Source organism: Heloderma suspectum, chromosome 2 (assembly GCF_057233095.1).
Source record: "Heloderma suspectum isolate Gila_16-S chromosome 2, 16-S_ref, whole genome shotgun sequence".
Taxonomy (NCBI): domain Eukaryota; kingdom Metazoa; phylum Chordata; class Lepidosauria; order Squamata; family Helodermatidae; genus Heloderma; species Heloderma suspectum.
The window spans coordinates 225,565,195-225,582,842 of record NC_139459.1 but is presented as its reverse complement, the minus strand read 5'-3'; the positions used below and the strand labels follow the sequence as shown (position 1 = coordinate 225,582,842).

General features: G+C 43.6%; 1 protein-coding gene across 1 annotated transcript in view; it reads left to right on the top strand.

Moving 5' to 3' along the window:
* The window catches only part of LOC146354158 (myosin-1B), a 31,567-nt gene extending 14,170 nt beyond the window's left edge, over positions 1–17,397 (top strand). The window contains exons 24-38 of the mRNA XM_084829788.1: positions 73–163; positions 258–647; positions 1,607–1,733; positions 3,083–3,201; positions 7,030–7,226; positions 10,033–10,216; positions 10,301–10,466; positions 10,830–10,954; positions 11,218–11,526; positions 11,662–11,865; positions 12,471–12,596; positions 12,686–12,856; positions 12,939–13,043; positions 14,192–14,287; positions 15,407–17,397. Coding sequence (XP_084685914.1) covers positions 73–163; positions 258–647; positions 1,607–1,733; positions 3,083–3,201; positions 7,030–7,226; positions 10,033–10,216; positions 10,301–10,466; positions 10,830–10,954; positions 11,218–11,526; positions 11,662–11,865; positions 12,471–12,596; positions 12,686–12,856; positions 12,939–13,043; positions 14,192–14,287; positions 15,407–15,559 — 2,563 coding nt within the window. The 3' untranslated portion in view covers positions 15,560–17,397. The remainder of the gene's footprint in view (positions 1–72; positions 164–257; positions 648–1,606; positions 1,734–3,082; positions 3,202–7,029; positions 7,227–10,032; positions 10,217–10,300; positions 10,467–10,829; positions 10,955–11,217; positions 11,527–11,661; positions 11,866–12,470; positions 12,597–12,685; positions 12,857–12,938; positions 13,044–14,191; positions 14,288–15,406) is intronic.
* Positions 17,398–17,648: the final 251 nt, after the last annotated feature.

Here is a 17,648-nt window from a genome sequence, read left to right as displayed (position 1 = left end):
AGTCCTCAGGAGGTCTTTGTGCCACACAACATTTGACTTGGATGCTAACGCATTTTGTTTTGTTATAAAAAGGAAAGACTTTGAAATCAACCAGCTCCAAAGCAAAATTGAAGATGAACAGGCTTTGGGCTCCCAGCTTCAGAAGAAGATCAAGGAGTTACAGGCAAGTCAAGCACACGTTGGCTCCATTGTGACTGGGAGAATTAATTCATCTGGGAGGATGTTTTGAATGTTAATGGCTGCTTCTCTTCTCCTAGGCCCGTATTGAGGAACTGGAGGAAGAGATTGAAGCTGAGCGTGCATCTCGGGCCAAAGCAGAGAAGCAGCGGGGTGATCTTTCCAGGGAACTTGAAGAGATCAGTGAGCGTCTGGAAGAAGCTGGTGGGGCAACAGTAGCTCAGATTGAAATGAACAAAAAACGTGAGGCAGAATTCCAGAAAATGCGCCGGGACCTTGAAGAGGCCACTCTGCAGCATGAAGCAACTGCAGCTGCCCTCCGCAAGAAGCATGCAGACAGTGCCGCTGAACTTGGGGAACAAATTGATAATCTGCAGCGAGTCAAACAGAAGCTGGAGAAAGAGAAGAGTGAGCTGAAGATGGAGATTGATGACCTTGCTAGCAATATGGAATCCATCTCTAAAGCTAAGGTATTGCACTTCAGTACATTAGACAAAATTTGTAAAAATTATTGCATCCTCTCATAAGTGTTTGAGATGAGGTTAACCAAATGGTATGCTAACAGACCTTCCCTAATGTTGCAAGTATACTATATTTAATTGCTGTGGATTAGTCAATAATATGGCTGTATGCATTGATAAGGTGAGTAGACTTTTTCTTACCAATACAGAGTACAGAGGTAAACAAATTCCCCCATTGCTACTTGCAAGTGTGTGTTAATATATTGAAGGCTCTGTGCTCAAAGTTTGCCTTCCTCAGGTCAGATTCCTGTATGGAATCAGTTATTGGATTTCAACTAGGGAAGGATGGATCAGTCTATTTCCTGTCCATGTCCATTTCAGATGTGTTCCTTTATTAGTCTCCGCATCAATCTGCATTTTTTTTAAAGTAGGAGAAGTCTTATTTAAATGCAAACACATTTTTTCACAAAGTATACATTTATCCTAAAATAATACACATTTTCTCCTAAATATACCCTTTTGGTACATTTTTTGAGCCCAGAACTGTATTGCAAACTGAAAGGTCTGTATTCCAATCCACATATTAGTCTGGCAAGTGTGAATTAGGTAAGTGTGCTTAAAAATGCAGATGGAATTAAATCCATGAGCATCTCTAATTTCAGCACAACTATTGGAATTTAGGTCTTTGCAGAGTCAGTAATTTCCATAACAGGTTGCACCAGCTTGCAGAATTCATACCATTTGATAAAAGAGGTAGTCCTTTATTTTGCAGCAGTGGAGGAATTAGTTTACCTCTGTACTCTGCATTGCTGAGAAAAGGTCTAATCACCTTATCAACATATTTCATTGCAGTCAAAATAAATTGATTATCTGTGCTTTTTTATAGCTGACCTTGATTTGAAGAGAAAGTGCTCATTATTAAATTATTCTGAAGAATATTTAAATGTATTTCCAATTGCCTGTTTCAGTCAACTCTTGAGAAATTAACCCGCTCCTTGGAAGACCAGCTCAGTGAGGTTAAAGCAAAGGAGGAAGAACACCTGCGCACTATCAATGACCTGACTGCTCAAAGAGCTCGGCTGCAGACAGAAGCAGGTAAGAAACTTATCTGGTGATACATTACATGAGAACTGTAGTACATTTTATATACAGTAAAACTGAAATGTGAGGAGTAAACGTATCATTCATCGCTAAATGATTTGGTTTATATATTTAGGCTGCCACTTCAAAGTGCTGGAAGTGGCATTGGCTGTCCTAAACAAGCACTCTCAGTCCAACATATAGTCACTTGTCCCCTCACGCCGCATCCGGCTTGCCTGGCCGTGGGGGGGGGGATGTTGCGGGGGGGGGGAAGGGCGGGACAAGATCTAAGGCCATTGGCCTTCGCTCCCGACGTCCAGGTGGGGTGGGGGCTGAGCTGGCCGATACTTAGGCCTCCCTGCCCCCTTTCCTCATTCATTCTTGCTTTTCGGGCTCCCTCCCTCCCACCCAACATGCAGTGTGGGTTGTACTGGTTGCCCTATTGGGGGCCGAGTAGGAATTTTTGCTCTTAGCCAGATTGCCCGGGCTACGGGTTTTTTGCCTACTTCATACTGCTGGTGGGATAGGGAGTAATGTAGGCTAATTGGTATCATCCGATTGCTATTTATCCGGTCACATAATTGTACTGGCAGTTCCGGGTGGGCACTCCACTGGGGGAGAGGACAGGTGAGCATTCGTGGGCACTGTTTCAGGTGACTGGTAAGGCCTGAGGCTCTCGGCTCCGGGTTTTGTGGCCCCGAGTTGGGAGATAAGGCTTACCTCTGAGGCTGACCCTCCTCACCCACTCGGGTTCCGTGGCTCGAGGGGCAGTGACAGGGGAAGGTCTCCCAGCCCAGAATTGGGTGGATCGATCTGCAGGGTGGCTACAGTAGACGCCATGCCTCAGACGACGAATGCCTCACTCTATACCTGTCATGATTACTTGTTTTCTATGTGCCCGCCGGTGCTTCCTTCGCAGATTGTAATATGACAATAAAATGTGGCCCAGTTTTATCCCAACTCTATTTGTGTTGTCTCGTCATTTCTCCCCCCATGCACCCGCAATCAGGTGATCTGACTTTTCTATAATGTTCAAAGGGAACGTTTCACATCTCCATCTCTGATATTTACAAACTCTCCTGGTATCAGAGCTTGTGCAGGATATACACATGTTCCTAGTATTAAAGCGTGGGGAGAGCTCATAGGGGAACTCTGATGGTTTATTTTTTTCCTCTTCTCAGTTTGTATTTGAAGAGTGGTGGGCAGGGTGGATATTATGAATGGCCTGAAATATGATTAGTGTTATATGACTACCTTTTAAAAAAAACAACCCTCAGTTGCTTCTGTTCTTCTTGAGTACTCTTTCTTCAACCATCTTAGTCCAGTCATATTAAATCGCCTCTATTCTGTTTTGTACTTCTCAGGTGAACTTGCCCGCCAAGTGGAAGAAAAAGATTCTTTGATTTCCCAACTCTCAAGAGGCAAGCAAGGCTTTACCCAACAGGTTGAAGAACTGAAGAGGCAACTAGAAGAGGAAACAAAGGTGTGCATTATGTCTAGATCTAGTACAAGGTGTTTTCAGTGTTGGATTGCTAATCCTGCATGGAGCTGTAAAGAACTGAAGTGTGTGAAAACGTCTTAAAATAGTAACAGACAAAAATGGACAATGAACTGATGGCCTACACATCAATGCTTAGTAAATTCTCTTACAAAGGAACATTTCCCAAATACTATGAGCTGCAGAGAGAGGCTGGGTGAGGGATCAGGGTTGTGGTGAACACCTCCCTTGAGGAGGGAATGATGCCATCAGCTCTCAAGGAGGCAGTGATAAGACTGCTTTTATAAAAGCCCTCCTTGGGTCCCCAAGTATTGAACAACTTTTGCCCAGTTTTGAATCTGCCATTTTTGGGCAAGGTGATTGAGCGGGTGGTGGCGATGCAGTTGAAGGCCCACTTGGAAGAAGCCGATTATCTAGATCCATTTCAGTCGGGCTTCAGGCCTGGGCATGGGACAGAAACGGCCTTGGTCACCTTGGTGGATGATATCATATCTGGATAGGGGTGAATGCTCCTTCCTTGTTCTCCTCAACCTCTCAGTGGCTTTTGATACTGTTGAGCATGGTATCCTCCTGGACCGCCTGGAGGGATTGGGCATTGGAGACACCGTATTATGGTGGTTCCGGTCCTTCCTCTCCGGCAGGTACCAGAGGGTAGCACTGGGAGAGGAGGGCTGGATCTACACTTACCGCCTTTTTTCGCTTCCAATGAGGTTTCACCGTCCGCCTTTCACACTACCTAGAATTGGAACCGGAGTTTCCCACTTCCGTGCTCCCGCTTTCAATAACCTAATATCCCGGTATTTCCCCTTAATGTGCTCTGATTTTCTGCCTTTGCTACCATATCCAGTTGTAGTCCCCTCCCCCGCCTGTCCATATGCGGCGGTGTTTGTATTTCCCTCCTGTCCAGTCACAGCTGTCGACGGCTCCATGTCTTCTTCCGGCTACCGATTGCATAGCATCCTCAGCAGCCCCTGTTTCCTCAGCAACAAGCAAAAGGCTGGATGTGCGCGTGCTTGTCTGATCTCAGAAGCTAAGCTGCGTCGGCCCCAGTCAGTGTTTGGATGGGCGACCGCCTGGGAATCAGGCTGCCTGCACTGAGCAGGGGGTTGTTCTATCCCTTCAAATGAGATTAAGTTTTACCCCCTCCTATCCCCCGCTCTGGATGTTTGTTTGTTTTTAAATTCAGGCATTATCCTTGCAGAAATGGGGCTTCTCCGTGATTTTTTTTTTCTAATTGAGGCATGATCTACAAAGCTTCAAAGCCACTGGGGGCTATCATCAGGAGGTTTGGGGCGGTGTCATCAATATGCGGATGACACGCAGCTCTACCTCTCGTTTAAATCTTCACCAAGGTTGGCCGTAGAATCCCTGTCCAAATGTCTGGAGATGGTGAGTGGCTGGATGGGGAGGAATAAGCTGAAGCTGAACCCTGACAAGACCGAGGTACTTTTGGTGGGAGACAAGAGGAGGTTGGGGGATGTTGACCTGGTGTTGAATGGGGTATTTCAATACCCTTGAAAGACCAGGTCCGCAGCCTAGGGGTCATTTTAGACTCCCAGCTGTCCATGGAGGCTCAGGTGTCAGCTGTGAGTCGGACAGCGCTGTACCAACTCCATCTGATACGGCAGCTGCACTCCTACCTTCCTGACCATCTGCTCCCATTGGTAGTACATGCCCTGGTCTCCTCTTGTCTAGACTACTGTAATGCGCTCTATGTGGGGTTACCCTTGAAGATGGTTCGGAAGCTGCTGCTGGTACAGAATGCGGCAGCTCGCCTGATTAAAGGCAGCTGCCGGCATGATCACATCACTCCGGTGCTGAAGAAGTTGCACTGGTTACCAGTTGTTTTCCAGGCCAAATTCAAGGTGTTGGTTTTGACCTTTAAAACCCTATATGGTTCCAGCCCAGCCTATCTTAAGGAGCGCCTCCAGCAACACCAGACAGGCCGCTTAACAAGATCAGCCTTGGATGGCCTTCTCTCTGTCCCATCAGCCAGGACAGCTAGGCTGGTGGGGACAAAGGAGATGGCTTTCCCTGTGGTGGCCCCCACTCTGTGGAACTCTCTCCCTAGGGAACTGCGCCATGCACCCTCTTTAATGCGCTTCCACCACGCATTAAAAACGTGATTGTTCAGGCAGGCATTTGGGGTGGGTTAGGGTATTTTTAGAAATATGATGTTTGAATGTAGAATTTTATTGTTTTAAAACTGTTTGTATTGCTGTACATCGCCCAGAGCAGCCAGATGACCGGCCAGATGGGCGATCGAGAAATTAAATAAATAAATAAATATTTAGGCTGCAATCTTAAACCACTTACTAGGATGTAAGCACCACTGAACACTTTAGGACTTTAACTCTAAGTAAACATATATAGGATTGCACTGCTAGTATAGTGTCTGCAGCTAGGGACTTTAGAATTAGAAAAACTACATAGGGCCCTGCCTGAAGGCTTACAGTCTAGTGGGGGATCTTCACGACAACGGAATTAGAAGCATGTTGGACTATTACCTGGATTTTGGAATTGGCTTTGCTCCGTCAGGGAAACAGGAAGCAAGATAAGTGGGGTGTACCGTACCTTTAAAATCTGGTTTTCAGTGATCACACAGCACTTGAAAGGAACATACTTCTGGGAGGGGTGGGGGGAGTAGAACTGAATGTCATCAAACTGGCAGGGGCTGCTCAACCAATGAGAGAGGCTTGTCCCCCCCCCCCCCGGCCTCCCCAGCTGCCGGTCCAGGCTCCCCCATTCATATTATGAATGGAGAGCAACTCATTTTCCCCATGTGTGCAGATTTCCCTGAAGAAGCCAAAATCCCTGGTTCTCAAGTGCAGGATCTGAAGGGTTCCCCTGAGAGCTTCCCCCCACTCCAATTTCACCCCATTCCAGCAATCTGCAGCAGAGTTAATGCTCTCACCCCATTTTCCCCCATGTGCGCGCTTTTGCCTTGAGAAGCCAAAACCCCCGATTTTCCAGTGCAGCATCTGAACCCTACCCCTTGAGAGGAGCTCAGCCCCTCAATTTTTCCCCATGCCAGCAATTTGCCCCAGAGTTATTGCTTCCAACCCCCCTTTCTCCTTTTCCCTGCTCGCAATGAGAAGCTCCCGTAAACCAGAGATGAAACTTCACATAACAACAGACAAACAACTTTAAGAACATCAAAGAAGCACTGCATTGCAGTAGCGATTTAAGAGAGCAATGGAGAAGTGAAAGAGTGCTTTAGGGCGAGTTACTAAAGTTAGCCTTTAACCTTTTTGCTGCACAGAAGCAAGATTTATTTCTTACTTCTGAGTAAACATGCACAGAAGGGAGGATAAGTTAAAGATCAAAAGCAGGCCAGCTAAGGTGAATGAGTGTGCCCACTACTGCGGTAATGTGCGGTGTCGCTGCTGTGCTCCTGGGGATTTTCTCAATGGGAAGAACTACTTCCACTGGGGAGATAAGGGGGAATGGGGTGTCCCACCCACTTGACCAGTCACTGCCAGGTCACAGAGGCATGCCCAGGATTTAATGCGGGGGACCTGGCACACTGTGGTAAAACTGCCAGGGAGCTACTTTCAGTAAACAAGTCGGAGTAAAAGGAGTTTCAGAAAAAGCATCTTTTCAAGAGGGAAGCAGCTGGTTGGCAATGGACTGGTGATGACATCATCTGTCACGAAGGAACTCAGACTGCTCTAACTTCACACTAAATTGCTCATGCAGACAGCCCCCTAGATACAACACAAGTAGGAAAAGGGAAATGGCACAAATAGGGAGTTTTAAAACTTCACAAAAAGATGTAGGGAAATCATTTAACAAATATTTTTATTTCTCCAGGCTAAAAATGCACTAGCCCATGCCTTGCAATCTGCTCGTCATGACTGTGACTTGCTCCGGGAGCAGTTTGAAGAGGAGCAGGAAGCCAAGGCTGAGCTACAACGTGCCATGTCCAAGGCCAATAGTGAAGTTGCTCAGTGGAGAACCAAATATGAGACTGATGCAATCCAGCGCACCGAGGAACTGGAAGAGGCCAAGTATGTTGGGGGACGGGGACGATGAACGTAAGAAGTGGTCTTCTGGGATAAATGAGTTAGGTGAAAAAATGGGGCACAAAAAATGTTACGGTACTTTTGAGTGGGAATCTAAGCCAGCCTTAGCCCTACTTCTGACATGCAATATTAACAGTGGACTACATTGCAGGGCTGCCATAAGCTACTCTCAGCACAGCACAGCTTTTGTACTTATGTAAACTTTGGCATTCCCCGAACCCTGCTGATTCTTCCCTGTTGTGCATGGATGGTGCCTTTTTGACTACATAAAGATCAGCACTCACCCATGAACTTTGAAAATTGAGGGAATGATCCTATAGGAATCTATTAATATGCTGTTAGTGTTCTAACACGTTACAGCACAACTAACCCAGAACAATCTCTGATGGAAAAAAAAATATTACTCAGTCAAATATTTGTAGCTTATACTTCATTTCCCATTTTGCAAACATTGTGTTCAGAAGGTTATGTAGAACATAATCAATGTTATATACACTTCTTGTTGTGCACTAACTCCATGACCTTTCAAAAGTTAAAACAGCAATTCCATTTTAGGGATAAATTTAAATATTACTTGCTTTCTGAAAATTCTGATTATCAACCCAGTGTTAAGTTTCATGTTGACTGGCCATGAGGCTTAAGAGAGATATGTCCTTACTTCCAATGTATTATTTCTATAACCAAGGGGAATGCAGAGATGAGCTCCCTGAAGCTATCCACATATGACCCAGTACTTGAACCCAGTCATATTATTCATTTTTTGATTAATATAACATCAACTAAGAATTCGCACATGTAAAATAGTAATCACAGAACAAACACTACAGATATCACTTCAAATCACCTTACTTCACATTATCAACTCACTTCATATTAAAACAATACTTTTTAATGGAAGTAGTTCACACATGCCACAGTGAGAGGGTTCATATGTCATGATAAGCCATGGTGGTTATAAGTTTTGTTTATTAAGACAAAATAAGCCACTCCGATAAGCCATGGTCTGCAGTGAGGTTTTTTTAAAACTATCATGGCTTACCGTGTTGTCTGGCACTCCACAGTGGCTTAAAGAGTGGTTTAAAGATCACCTACAGAGTCGCTTGGCAAGAGTGGTCAAAACTGCTGCTGCCACTCTGCTCCGGCTGGCAAATCTCTGTTTCTGAAATCTGCCTAGCAGCCAGGTACTGACAGCCAATGACAAAAGCTCTAAACTGCCCCTTAACCTCCAAAATAGTGCTACTGCTCTACCACAACATAGTGCAAAGTAAACACAGAGCTGCTCTGTACAGTGCTAATTGCCCCATCTCCCTTTTGCACAACTGCGAAATAGTGCTACCATGCTACCCCAACATAGTGTAAATTAAAAAGACAGCTGCTCTGTATAGCACCAATTGCCCTATCTCCCAAGTGTACGACTGCAAAATAACGCTACTGCGATACCATGACACAGGGCAGAGTAAAAATAAGGAGCTGTCAAAATTGTGCTACTGCCAGTGGGGGAAGTGAAACAAAAGGGGGGGAAAGGGGATACAGGGTTGTGATAGTGCATCGGGTGGTTTCCTACTAGGGAGAGCTGTGTATGAAGTTTTGTCCTGATCCTGCAAACTTCCAAGGGCTTATAGACTCACCCACTTTTTGGTGCAAACAGGGGTTATGCTCCTTCGGGCGGCTCGGAGAAAGGAACTGCAGCATGAGGGCGGGGAGTGGTATCTAGCACAAAGGAGCAGGAGGACTGTAGAGGGAGGAGAAAGTAAGCTATGTATAGTAGCTTATTTGTCCAGTTGTGTGTGGGATAAAGTAGCTTATAAGCTGTGAGTAGCTTATAAACCATCATGGCTGAAAGTGATGTGCAAACCTGCCCAGTGAGTCATCAAGTTGAGAAACCAAGGTGTGTGTGTATCTGTGTGTGTATCTGATTGAAGTGTGGATCAATATAGGAAATAAAGTAAATCCAAATTATTTGAATTTTTAGAATTATTATCAATTGAAAACAACAATTCTCAAAGGTTCACCACCTATCTGGCCTGCGTACCAAATTCTAGTACCCTAAATGCTAGTGGTTCCTGAGATCATTAGCACCGCAGACTTTCTCTGTGCAATCCTCGAAAGTGACTAGAAAAAACCCCAAAGCCCCAAGAAATATTTCCGTATCAACTGTTATGCAGATTGGTCATTTGATTTTAGGGATACTAAGGAGGGACATAGGAAGCTGCCTTATACTGAATCCATTGGACGTTTTTGGTCCATTGGTCCATCTAGCCCAGTACTGTTGACACTGACTGGCAGCGGCTCTCCAGGGTTTCAGGCAGGAGTCTTTCCTAGCTCAACCTGGAGAAGCTGGGGAACCTGGGACCTTCTGCATGCAAAGCAGCTGCTCTACCACTGAGCCACAGTACACACAATGGTTAACAGGACAATCCTATGAGTGTCTACTCAGAAGTAAGTCCTACTGAGTTCAATGGGACTTACTCCTAGGTAAGTGTGCATAGGATTGCGGACTAAGGGCACAATCCTGTGCATATTTAGACAGAGAAAATGCCTACAACTCCCAGCATGCCCCAGCTAGCCATGCTGCCTGGGGCATGCTAGGAGTTGTAGCCCTTTTTTTTGTCTAAACATACATAGGATCGTGCAGTAAGTGTCCTTTATCTCCTCAGTACATCACATCAATAAAAATAAACCCCATGATAACTGAAAAAGCTTATGGTAGAATAACGATATTTCTTGCTTCCAGGTTTCCTAAGCAGATTCAAGCCATGTGTTTTTTGTTGTTGTTGTTATGTTCCTCCAGGAAAAAGCTTGCCCAGCGTCTGCAGGATGCTGAAGAGCATGTAGAGGCTGTGAATTCCAAATGTGCTTCCCTTGAGAAGACAAAGCAGAGGCTGCAGAACGAAGTGGAGGACCTGATGATTGACGTGGAGAGGTCCAATGCAGCCTGTGCAGCTCTAGATAAGAAGCAGAAGAACTTTGATAAGGTATTTTGGAGCCATAATTAAAAAAACCCAAATTACAGAAAGACCTCAGGTCCAATGAATTAAATGCTTGGTGGTGTTTGACAGATTCTGGCAGACTGGAAACAGAAATTTGAGGAAGCTCAGTCTGAACTGGAAGCTTCCCTGAAGGAGTCTCGCTCTCTCAGCACAGAACTCTTTAAGATGAAGAATGCCTACGAGGAATCTTTGGATCATCTAGAAACTCTGAAGCGCGAGAACAAGAATCTCCAGCGTAAGTGCCTAATTTTCTCATCTAAGAAGTGGGTTTAAAATACCATAGGCACAACACTGAGAGGCTAAAAGTTCAGAAATCATTCCTTGCTTCCAAGGGAGAAGCAGAATGATATAATGTCATACACTTCTTCTCCCCAGTGCTGGGTCAGACACCTGTGTTTATAAGTACCCACACTGGGAGTACAGTACTAACTAATCCATCCCATATGGGTAAGCTGGGGTGAGTCAAGAAAACACTCCCACAAACCCATCCCAGCCTACATCTATTTATTCTCATCCATATCCTACTCACAGACTACTCAATAGACTACTCAACTATTTCTCTTTACTTGTCTGGCAAATTTTTGTGTGAAACCAACAGAGGAGATTTCTGACCTCACGGAACAGATTGCTGAGGGAGGAAAGGCCATCCATGAATTGGAGAAAGTGAAGAAGCAGATTGAACAAGAGAAATCTGAACTCCAGGCTTCCCTAGAGGAAGCTGAGGTATACATGTCGTTCTTCTTAGAAAAAACAGGACAAACGCTCTTATTCTGTAAAATATTTTTAAACTCTCTGAGAGATTTCAAAAAACACAAGTTGAAAGGGTTGAACAGAAAGATGATGGTCATAGTGCTGTTGTTCTGATGGTTTGAAGAAAAATGCATAAAAGATTTAGTATTAAGGATATAAAATGTATTTTAATGTAATGGAGAAGGGTGCTGTATTTTAGTCCATTATTAATAGCTGATATAACTGATTTTCTCAAGGCTTCTCTTGAACATGAAGAAGGCAAAATCCTTCGCATCCAACTTGAGCTCAACCAGGTGAAGGCTGATATTGACAGAAGAATTGCAGAGAAAGATGAGGAAATTGATCAGCTGAAGAGGAATCACCTGAGAGTGGTAGAGTCCATGCAGAGCACACTGGATGCTGAGATCAGGAGCAGGAATGATGCCCTGAGGGTAAAGAAGAAGATGGAGGGAGATCTGAATGAAATGGAAATCCAGCTGAGCCATGCCAACCGCCAAGCTGCTGAGGCACAAAAGAACCTCAGGAATACGCAAGGACTGCTCAAGGTATACAGAGGGCCATTTCAAGCAATCATCTGGAAGAGATCATTATCTTTATCAGTGTCTCCTCTCCGTAAAATTGGCATGGTAATGGTGACAAAGCCTTTAACCCATGTAATTTTTCTTCTCTTCCTTGTACAGGACACCCAGATACATTTGGATGATGCTTTGAGGAGCCAGGAAGATTTGAAGGAGCAGGTGGCTATGATTGAGCGCAGAGCTAATCTGATGCAGGCTGAGATCGAGGAGCTCCGGGCAGCTCTGGAACAGACAGAAAGAGGCAGGAAAGTGGCTGAACAAGAGCTTCTGGATGCCAGTGAACGTGTGCAACTCCTCCACACACAGGTACCCTTGCACAGTCACTAGGTGAGAAGTACAGAATGCATATAGGCATTGTCCTACAGAGCAAAATGTGAGTTTGGTGAATACTCTTTTTTTCCCTTTTTTGCCATATTGCTTGAAGAAAACAATGTGATGCCTGAAAATTTGCTGACCCTTAAATGAAACATCTGTGATTATGATTATCTTTATTTCTATATTATTAGATTCAGCTATGTGTATGCTATGGCTTTTTGGTCTCCTTTGCAACTCTGAAGAGAATTTTGGAATACAACCAGGGATTGTATCCAATACTGACTGTCTGTCGGTAGAACAGTTTCCTCCCTCCCTTCCTGCAGCCACCCACATGACCCCAAATCTGCTCCAAAATGTGTGCTAGGGGCTACAGGGAGAAGGAGAGCAAGTGGAAGTCCACTCACACGATGTTAGATTTACATCTAGATTAGGAATCCCAGGAAATGTTCATGCCAGATCTCATGCCTTTCAAAGTTCTGAGTAGATGCTATTATTTTCAGCACTTTCAATTTTTTTGTCTTGATTGTTTAAAGAAATAATTTTGTATTTCAGCGGAAACACCCAAAAGCCTAAATCTCGTTTTTTCCCCCAAAAAGAACACCAGCTTGATCAACACCAAGAAGAAGCTGGAAACAGATATTGCCCAAATCCAGGGTGAAATGGAAGAGACTATTCAAGAAGCACGCAATGCGGAAGAGAAGGCCAAGAAGGCCATCACTGATGTGAGTTGGGGGGAATTTCCTTTGAAATATTGCTCCATTTATACCTGGCATGTATGGCTTTCTGAATTGGTTGGTTCTTTTCTTAATAGGCAGCCATGATGGCAGAGGAGCTGAAGAAGGAGCAAGATACCAGTGCACATCTAGAGAGGATGAAGAAGAACCTGGACCAGACCGTGAAGGACCTACAGCTCCGTCTGGATGAGGCAGAGCAGCTGGCAATGAAGGGTGGCAAGAAGCAGCTCCAGAAACTGGAGCAGAGGGTGTGTATCCCTCATGTAATCTTCGTATATTTTGAGTGCAAAAGGTACAGCTGAGTGCTAATTCTCACTATTTTCCCCTCAGGTGCGTGAGCTGGAAGCTGAAGTTGAGAATGAGCAGAAGCGCGGCGCTGAAGCTATCAAGGGTGTACGTAAATATGAGAGACGGGTAAAGGAGCTGACCTACCAGGTGAGGTTGCTAAATGTTTGCCCATAATACTGTGAAAGAAATTCTACTGAAATTATTGATCAATAAAACTGGGAATCCTACCATTTCCTGTGGACTAAATATAGTTTTATACAGCAGAAAACACTTTTCTTCCTGGAAACTTTGTAATCGAAATTGTTGTTGTTGTTCAGTCGTTAAGTTGTGTCTGACTCTTCGTGACCCCATGGACCACGGCACGCCAGGCCTTCCTGTCCTCCGCTTTCTCCTGGAGCGTGCTCAAGTCATATTCATTGCATCAGTGATGCTATCAAGCCATCTCATCCTCTGCTGTCCCCTTCTCCTTTTGCCTTCAATCTTTCCCAGCATCAGGGTCTTTCCAGAGAGTTTTCTCTTCGCATTAGGTGGCCAAAATATTTGAGCTTCAGCTTCAGTATCTGTCCTTCCAATGAGCAGTCAGGGTTGATTTTCTTTAGGATCGGCTGATTTGACCTCCTTGCAGTCCAGGGGACTCGTAAGAGTCTTCTCCAGCACCACAGTTCGAAATCATCAATTCTTCGGTGCTCAGCCTTCCTTATAGTCCAGCTCTCACAGCCATACATTACTACTTGGAAAACCATAGCTTTGATTATACGGACCTTTGTCAGCAAGGTGATGTTTCTGCTTCTTACTATGCTGTCTAGGTTTGCCATAGCTTTCCTCCCAAGGAGCAAGCGTCTTTTAATTTCATGGCTACAGTCACTATCTGAGGTGATCTTAGAGCCCAAGAAAATAAAATCTGTCACTGCTTCCATTTCTTCCACTTGTCCCCTTTATTTTTTCCCTTTCCCCTGTCACAATATAAACAACCCAAGTACCCTTAATACTAGCTGTCTGCAAAACAAAATGCAAAATGTCACCACCCGGCCCATGCCATGATAAGTCCAAACCCACCCACCCAATATTATTGCCAGTGCAGCGCTCCTCCAGAAAACACAAATGGCTATGCATGTCCTCTCATCAAGCACCCAGCCTCTATAATCCATGGTGTTTCCCCCATCCTATCGTTCTAGTTTGTTTTATTCATCCTTTTATTGTTAGAAAAAGATATTCTTTTGAAAAAGTCAAACTGAGGAAAGGATTTTAAATTATAGAAACTCACTTTCTTCCATCCTTGTCCTAACTTTGTTCAGTCTGAGGAAGATCGGAAGAATGTTCTGAGGCTTCAGGATCTGGTTGACAAACTGCAGATGAAAGTGAAAGCATACAAGAGACAATCTGAAGAAGCTGTAAGTATTGCACTGAAAATAGAACAATGGTTACATGTCAAATGAATTTGACAAAATATAGAGTTTGATTAACACACTTGTAAGGAAAAGCCTGAACAGGGATAGTGTAGTCCTATGCGATAGTATGGGCAGGAAGAATCCAAAGAAAGGTTTGAGGTAGTAGTACGACATTCTTTAATGAAAACCAGAATATTACATAACAGGAAGGAAAATATCATTTATCAGTAATTTGTGATTAGTTTCCCATGATTTTCCTAGCCAAGCTCCTGTGGCTTTAGAGCAACAGGAAAGGCAGAAATTAAGAACTCAACTTTTTCCCAGCATGGAGATACAGTGATAGAAAAAAAATCACAGTTGTTAAAGGCACAATAGCCCCTGCCCGGAAAAAAAATCCGTGTTAGTGATTAGGATAATATCTTTATGTATGAAAGTACCTCTGATATATTTACCCTTCTTCTGCTATAAGAATTGCAGCTAATTTCATTACAAATTAAAGTTGCTTTGTTCCAAATCTCGCCTGAAAAAATCCTTCCCAATTTTGAGGCTCACGTTGCTATGTTTTCCAAATATTTTATGGTCCCCCTTGATCTCTCTTGGTTCCAATGGCAAGAGAACTCAAGCATTTAAATCTGAATATTTGTATTAAACCTAGCATTCATTTTAACTGAACCACATCACCATAAATTAAAATATGTATTTCACTGTTGTCTGGCTTGTGGTTTAGGCTACAAATATAGCTACATCTGTGGGCATATTCTGCATTTTTGTATTATTTAGAGTGTCCTTTTCCGTAAACATTTCTGTTGCCAGGTTGCTCTACTGTCTTATCCAAAAGCTCTCATCTCACATTAGGTTTTAAGTATGAAAATATTTCTGCCTAGAATATTCCATGAAAACTCACAGACTAAACCCAATTCTACATAGAACTAAACAGAAATTACTTTCAATTGACTTTTATGAAGAAGTTTAAACTGAATGTTCTTAATTTGAAAAAGGCAACATTTAATTGGGTTATCTTCACCTTAGCACCCTGCCCACCACATCACCTTGTTATGTCCCCAATAAAACTGAATAGAACTTTTTATATTTTGGTTTTCACAAGGCTGTTTTCATTCTCAGGAGGAACAATCCAATCTCAATCTCTCCAAGTTCCGCAAGATTCAGCATGAGCTGGAAGAGGCTGAAGAAAGGGCTGACATTGCAGAGTCACAGGTCAATAAACTGAGGGTGAAGTCCCGTGATGCTGGAAAGCAGGTCAAAAGTGAAGAATAAGCTTTCCTAGATGCTTCAAGATGACTGAAGAAATGCACAAAATGTGAAGTTCTTCATCACTTTGATTTGTAATTATTGTTTATTCTGTTCTCAGTGTCTAGGAAATTAAGATTGTAGAAACCTTTGCCTACATAAAAATGTGTGATGTCCAGCTCCTCCTCATCTGGTCTCCAAACTGCTAAATAGGACTAAGGCTGCAATCTTATATGCATTAACCTGGGAATAAGTCTCATTGAACTCAATAGGGCTTCCTTCTGAGTAGACATATAGGATTGCGGAACATTGGAATACTGTAGTCACTTTTGAATGTAGTAGTTACCACTCATTAATAGTTATTCCTTTTATGCCTCAAATTCTGTTAATGGACCACAGGGTTTTCAGATCATCAAAAGGAAAGCATAAGAATATAAGAAGAACACAGCTGGATCAGACCAAAGGGCTATCTAGTCCAGTACTCTGTTCCCTAAAGAAGCCAACTAAATGCTCCAATGGGAAATCCCCGAGCAGGACAGCAATAGCTGTTCTCTACTGTTTGGTGCTTAGAACTGGTAACCAGAGGCATACCTGGAGGTTTATGAATGAATTTAATCAGCGTATTTATATGCCATATGTCAGGCCAAAGCTCTCCTCAGGTGGTTTACAAAGCATCATTAAAAACCATAATACAGTTTTAAAAATAACTGAAAAGAAATGCCCACAGCAGGCAGACACAGCAGTTTCTTCCACTATTGGAGAATTTCATGGGGAGGTTATGATGCTCCTGTTCCATGGGCTGAGAAAAATACCACATTTCTTGCATTTGGGGAAAACACAAGATAGGCTAGGGGAAATTGTGGGAGGCACCTTGGACATTAACAGCGTCATGTAAAGAGCCCTCAAACTTCCAAGAGAGAGCTATCTCAATAGCAGGATAAAAGCTCCGTGTAATGAACCCCTCAGCCCCACCTCTGACCTGCAATATTAGCAGTGGACTACATTGCAGAGCTGCCGTAAGCTACTCTCTCTGAACACAGCCACCCACCCTACAATAGTGAACTACACTGCAAGGTGCTTGTATATCATTCTCTCAGCCCAGCCTGCAACGTGGGGATAAAAGCAATGGTTTACACACGAGGGTTGTTGTTAACCACTCAGAGCATGACCTGAACTATATTGCGAAATCGTCATAAGCTACACTGTCCCAGCCACAGCTCTTCCAACCTACAATATGGGGATAATGAACTCCATTTGCTATGGAATTTGTATTAGCAGGGTTATTTCTTAAAATGTTTGACACTAATTAAGAACTGACTTAAAGAGCAGAATCTGCTACCTTGGGGGTGGCAGTTGACAATCCTGATTACATCAAAATCTTTAATTTCTCCAGTGATATCTATGGGCACCTCTGACATGTGGCTCTACCTGATAAACATTCAGTCTTGGCCAAAACATCAGGCAAAGTTTAAGTAATCTAGAAAGTATCATGGGAAAAAGACTTTGAGTGGGTAAAAGAGACTTGTCTTAATTATAGCACAACATAATATCTCATCTAACACATACGCTAGGGTTGCCAGCTCCAGAACAGCAACATTGTGGGACCCCAGGATGAAACTTGATGTGGTCCAGTGGCAATGCCCAACAGGGTCAAGACATGGGGCCTGTCAGGGTTAAGGGGTGGTGCCTGTGCACCCAGGCGGCAGAGCCCACACACCCAGGAATGGAGTCCAGTAGTAAAGGGGTAGAGCCAACAGAAAAGGCTCTGTCCATCTAAGGTTCACAACTATTCCATGCACTTATAAGGTTCTGTCTTCAAGAAATGCACCTGTATATTATACCATGTCAATACAGATTATTTTTACATAATCCAGACTCCAATGGTGTCACAAGCACAAAACAAGAATTAAAAATGCATAAGGAGGTTTGCCCAGCCCACGCTGCAAGCCCTGTGGATAATATACGTATATGCAACATATTATTAAGGAATTAAGTATTTAGAAGGCACTCCAGAAAACATTTATCCATTTTACAGGTTTGAAACATGGATGTAGAAAGTCTCTAATCTGAAAGGCAACCAGTGAATTAATGGCAGAGAACTCAGAAACCCATGCAA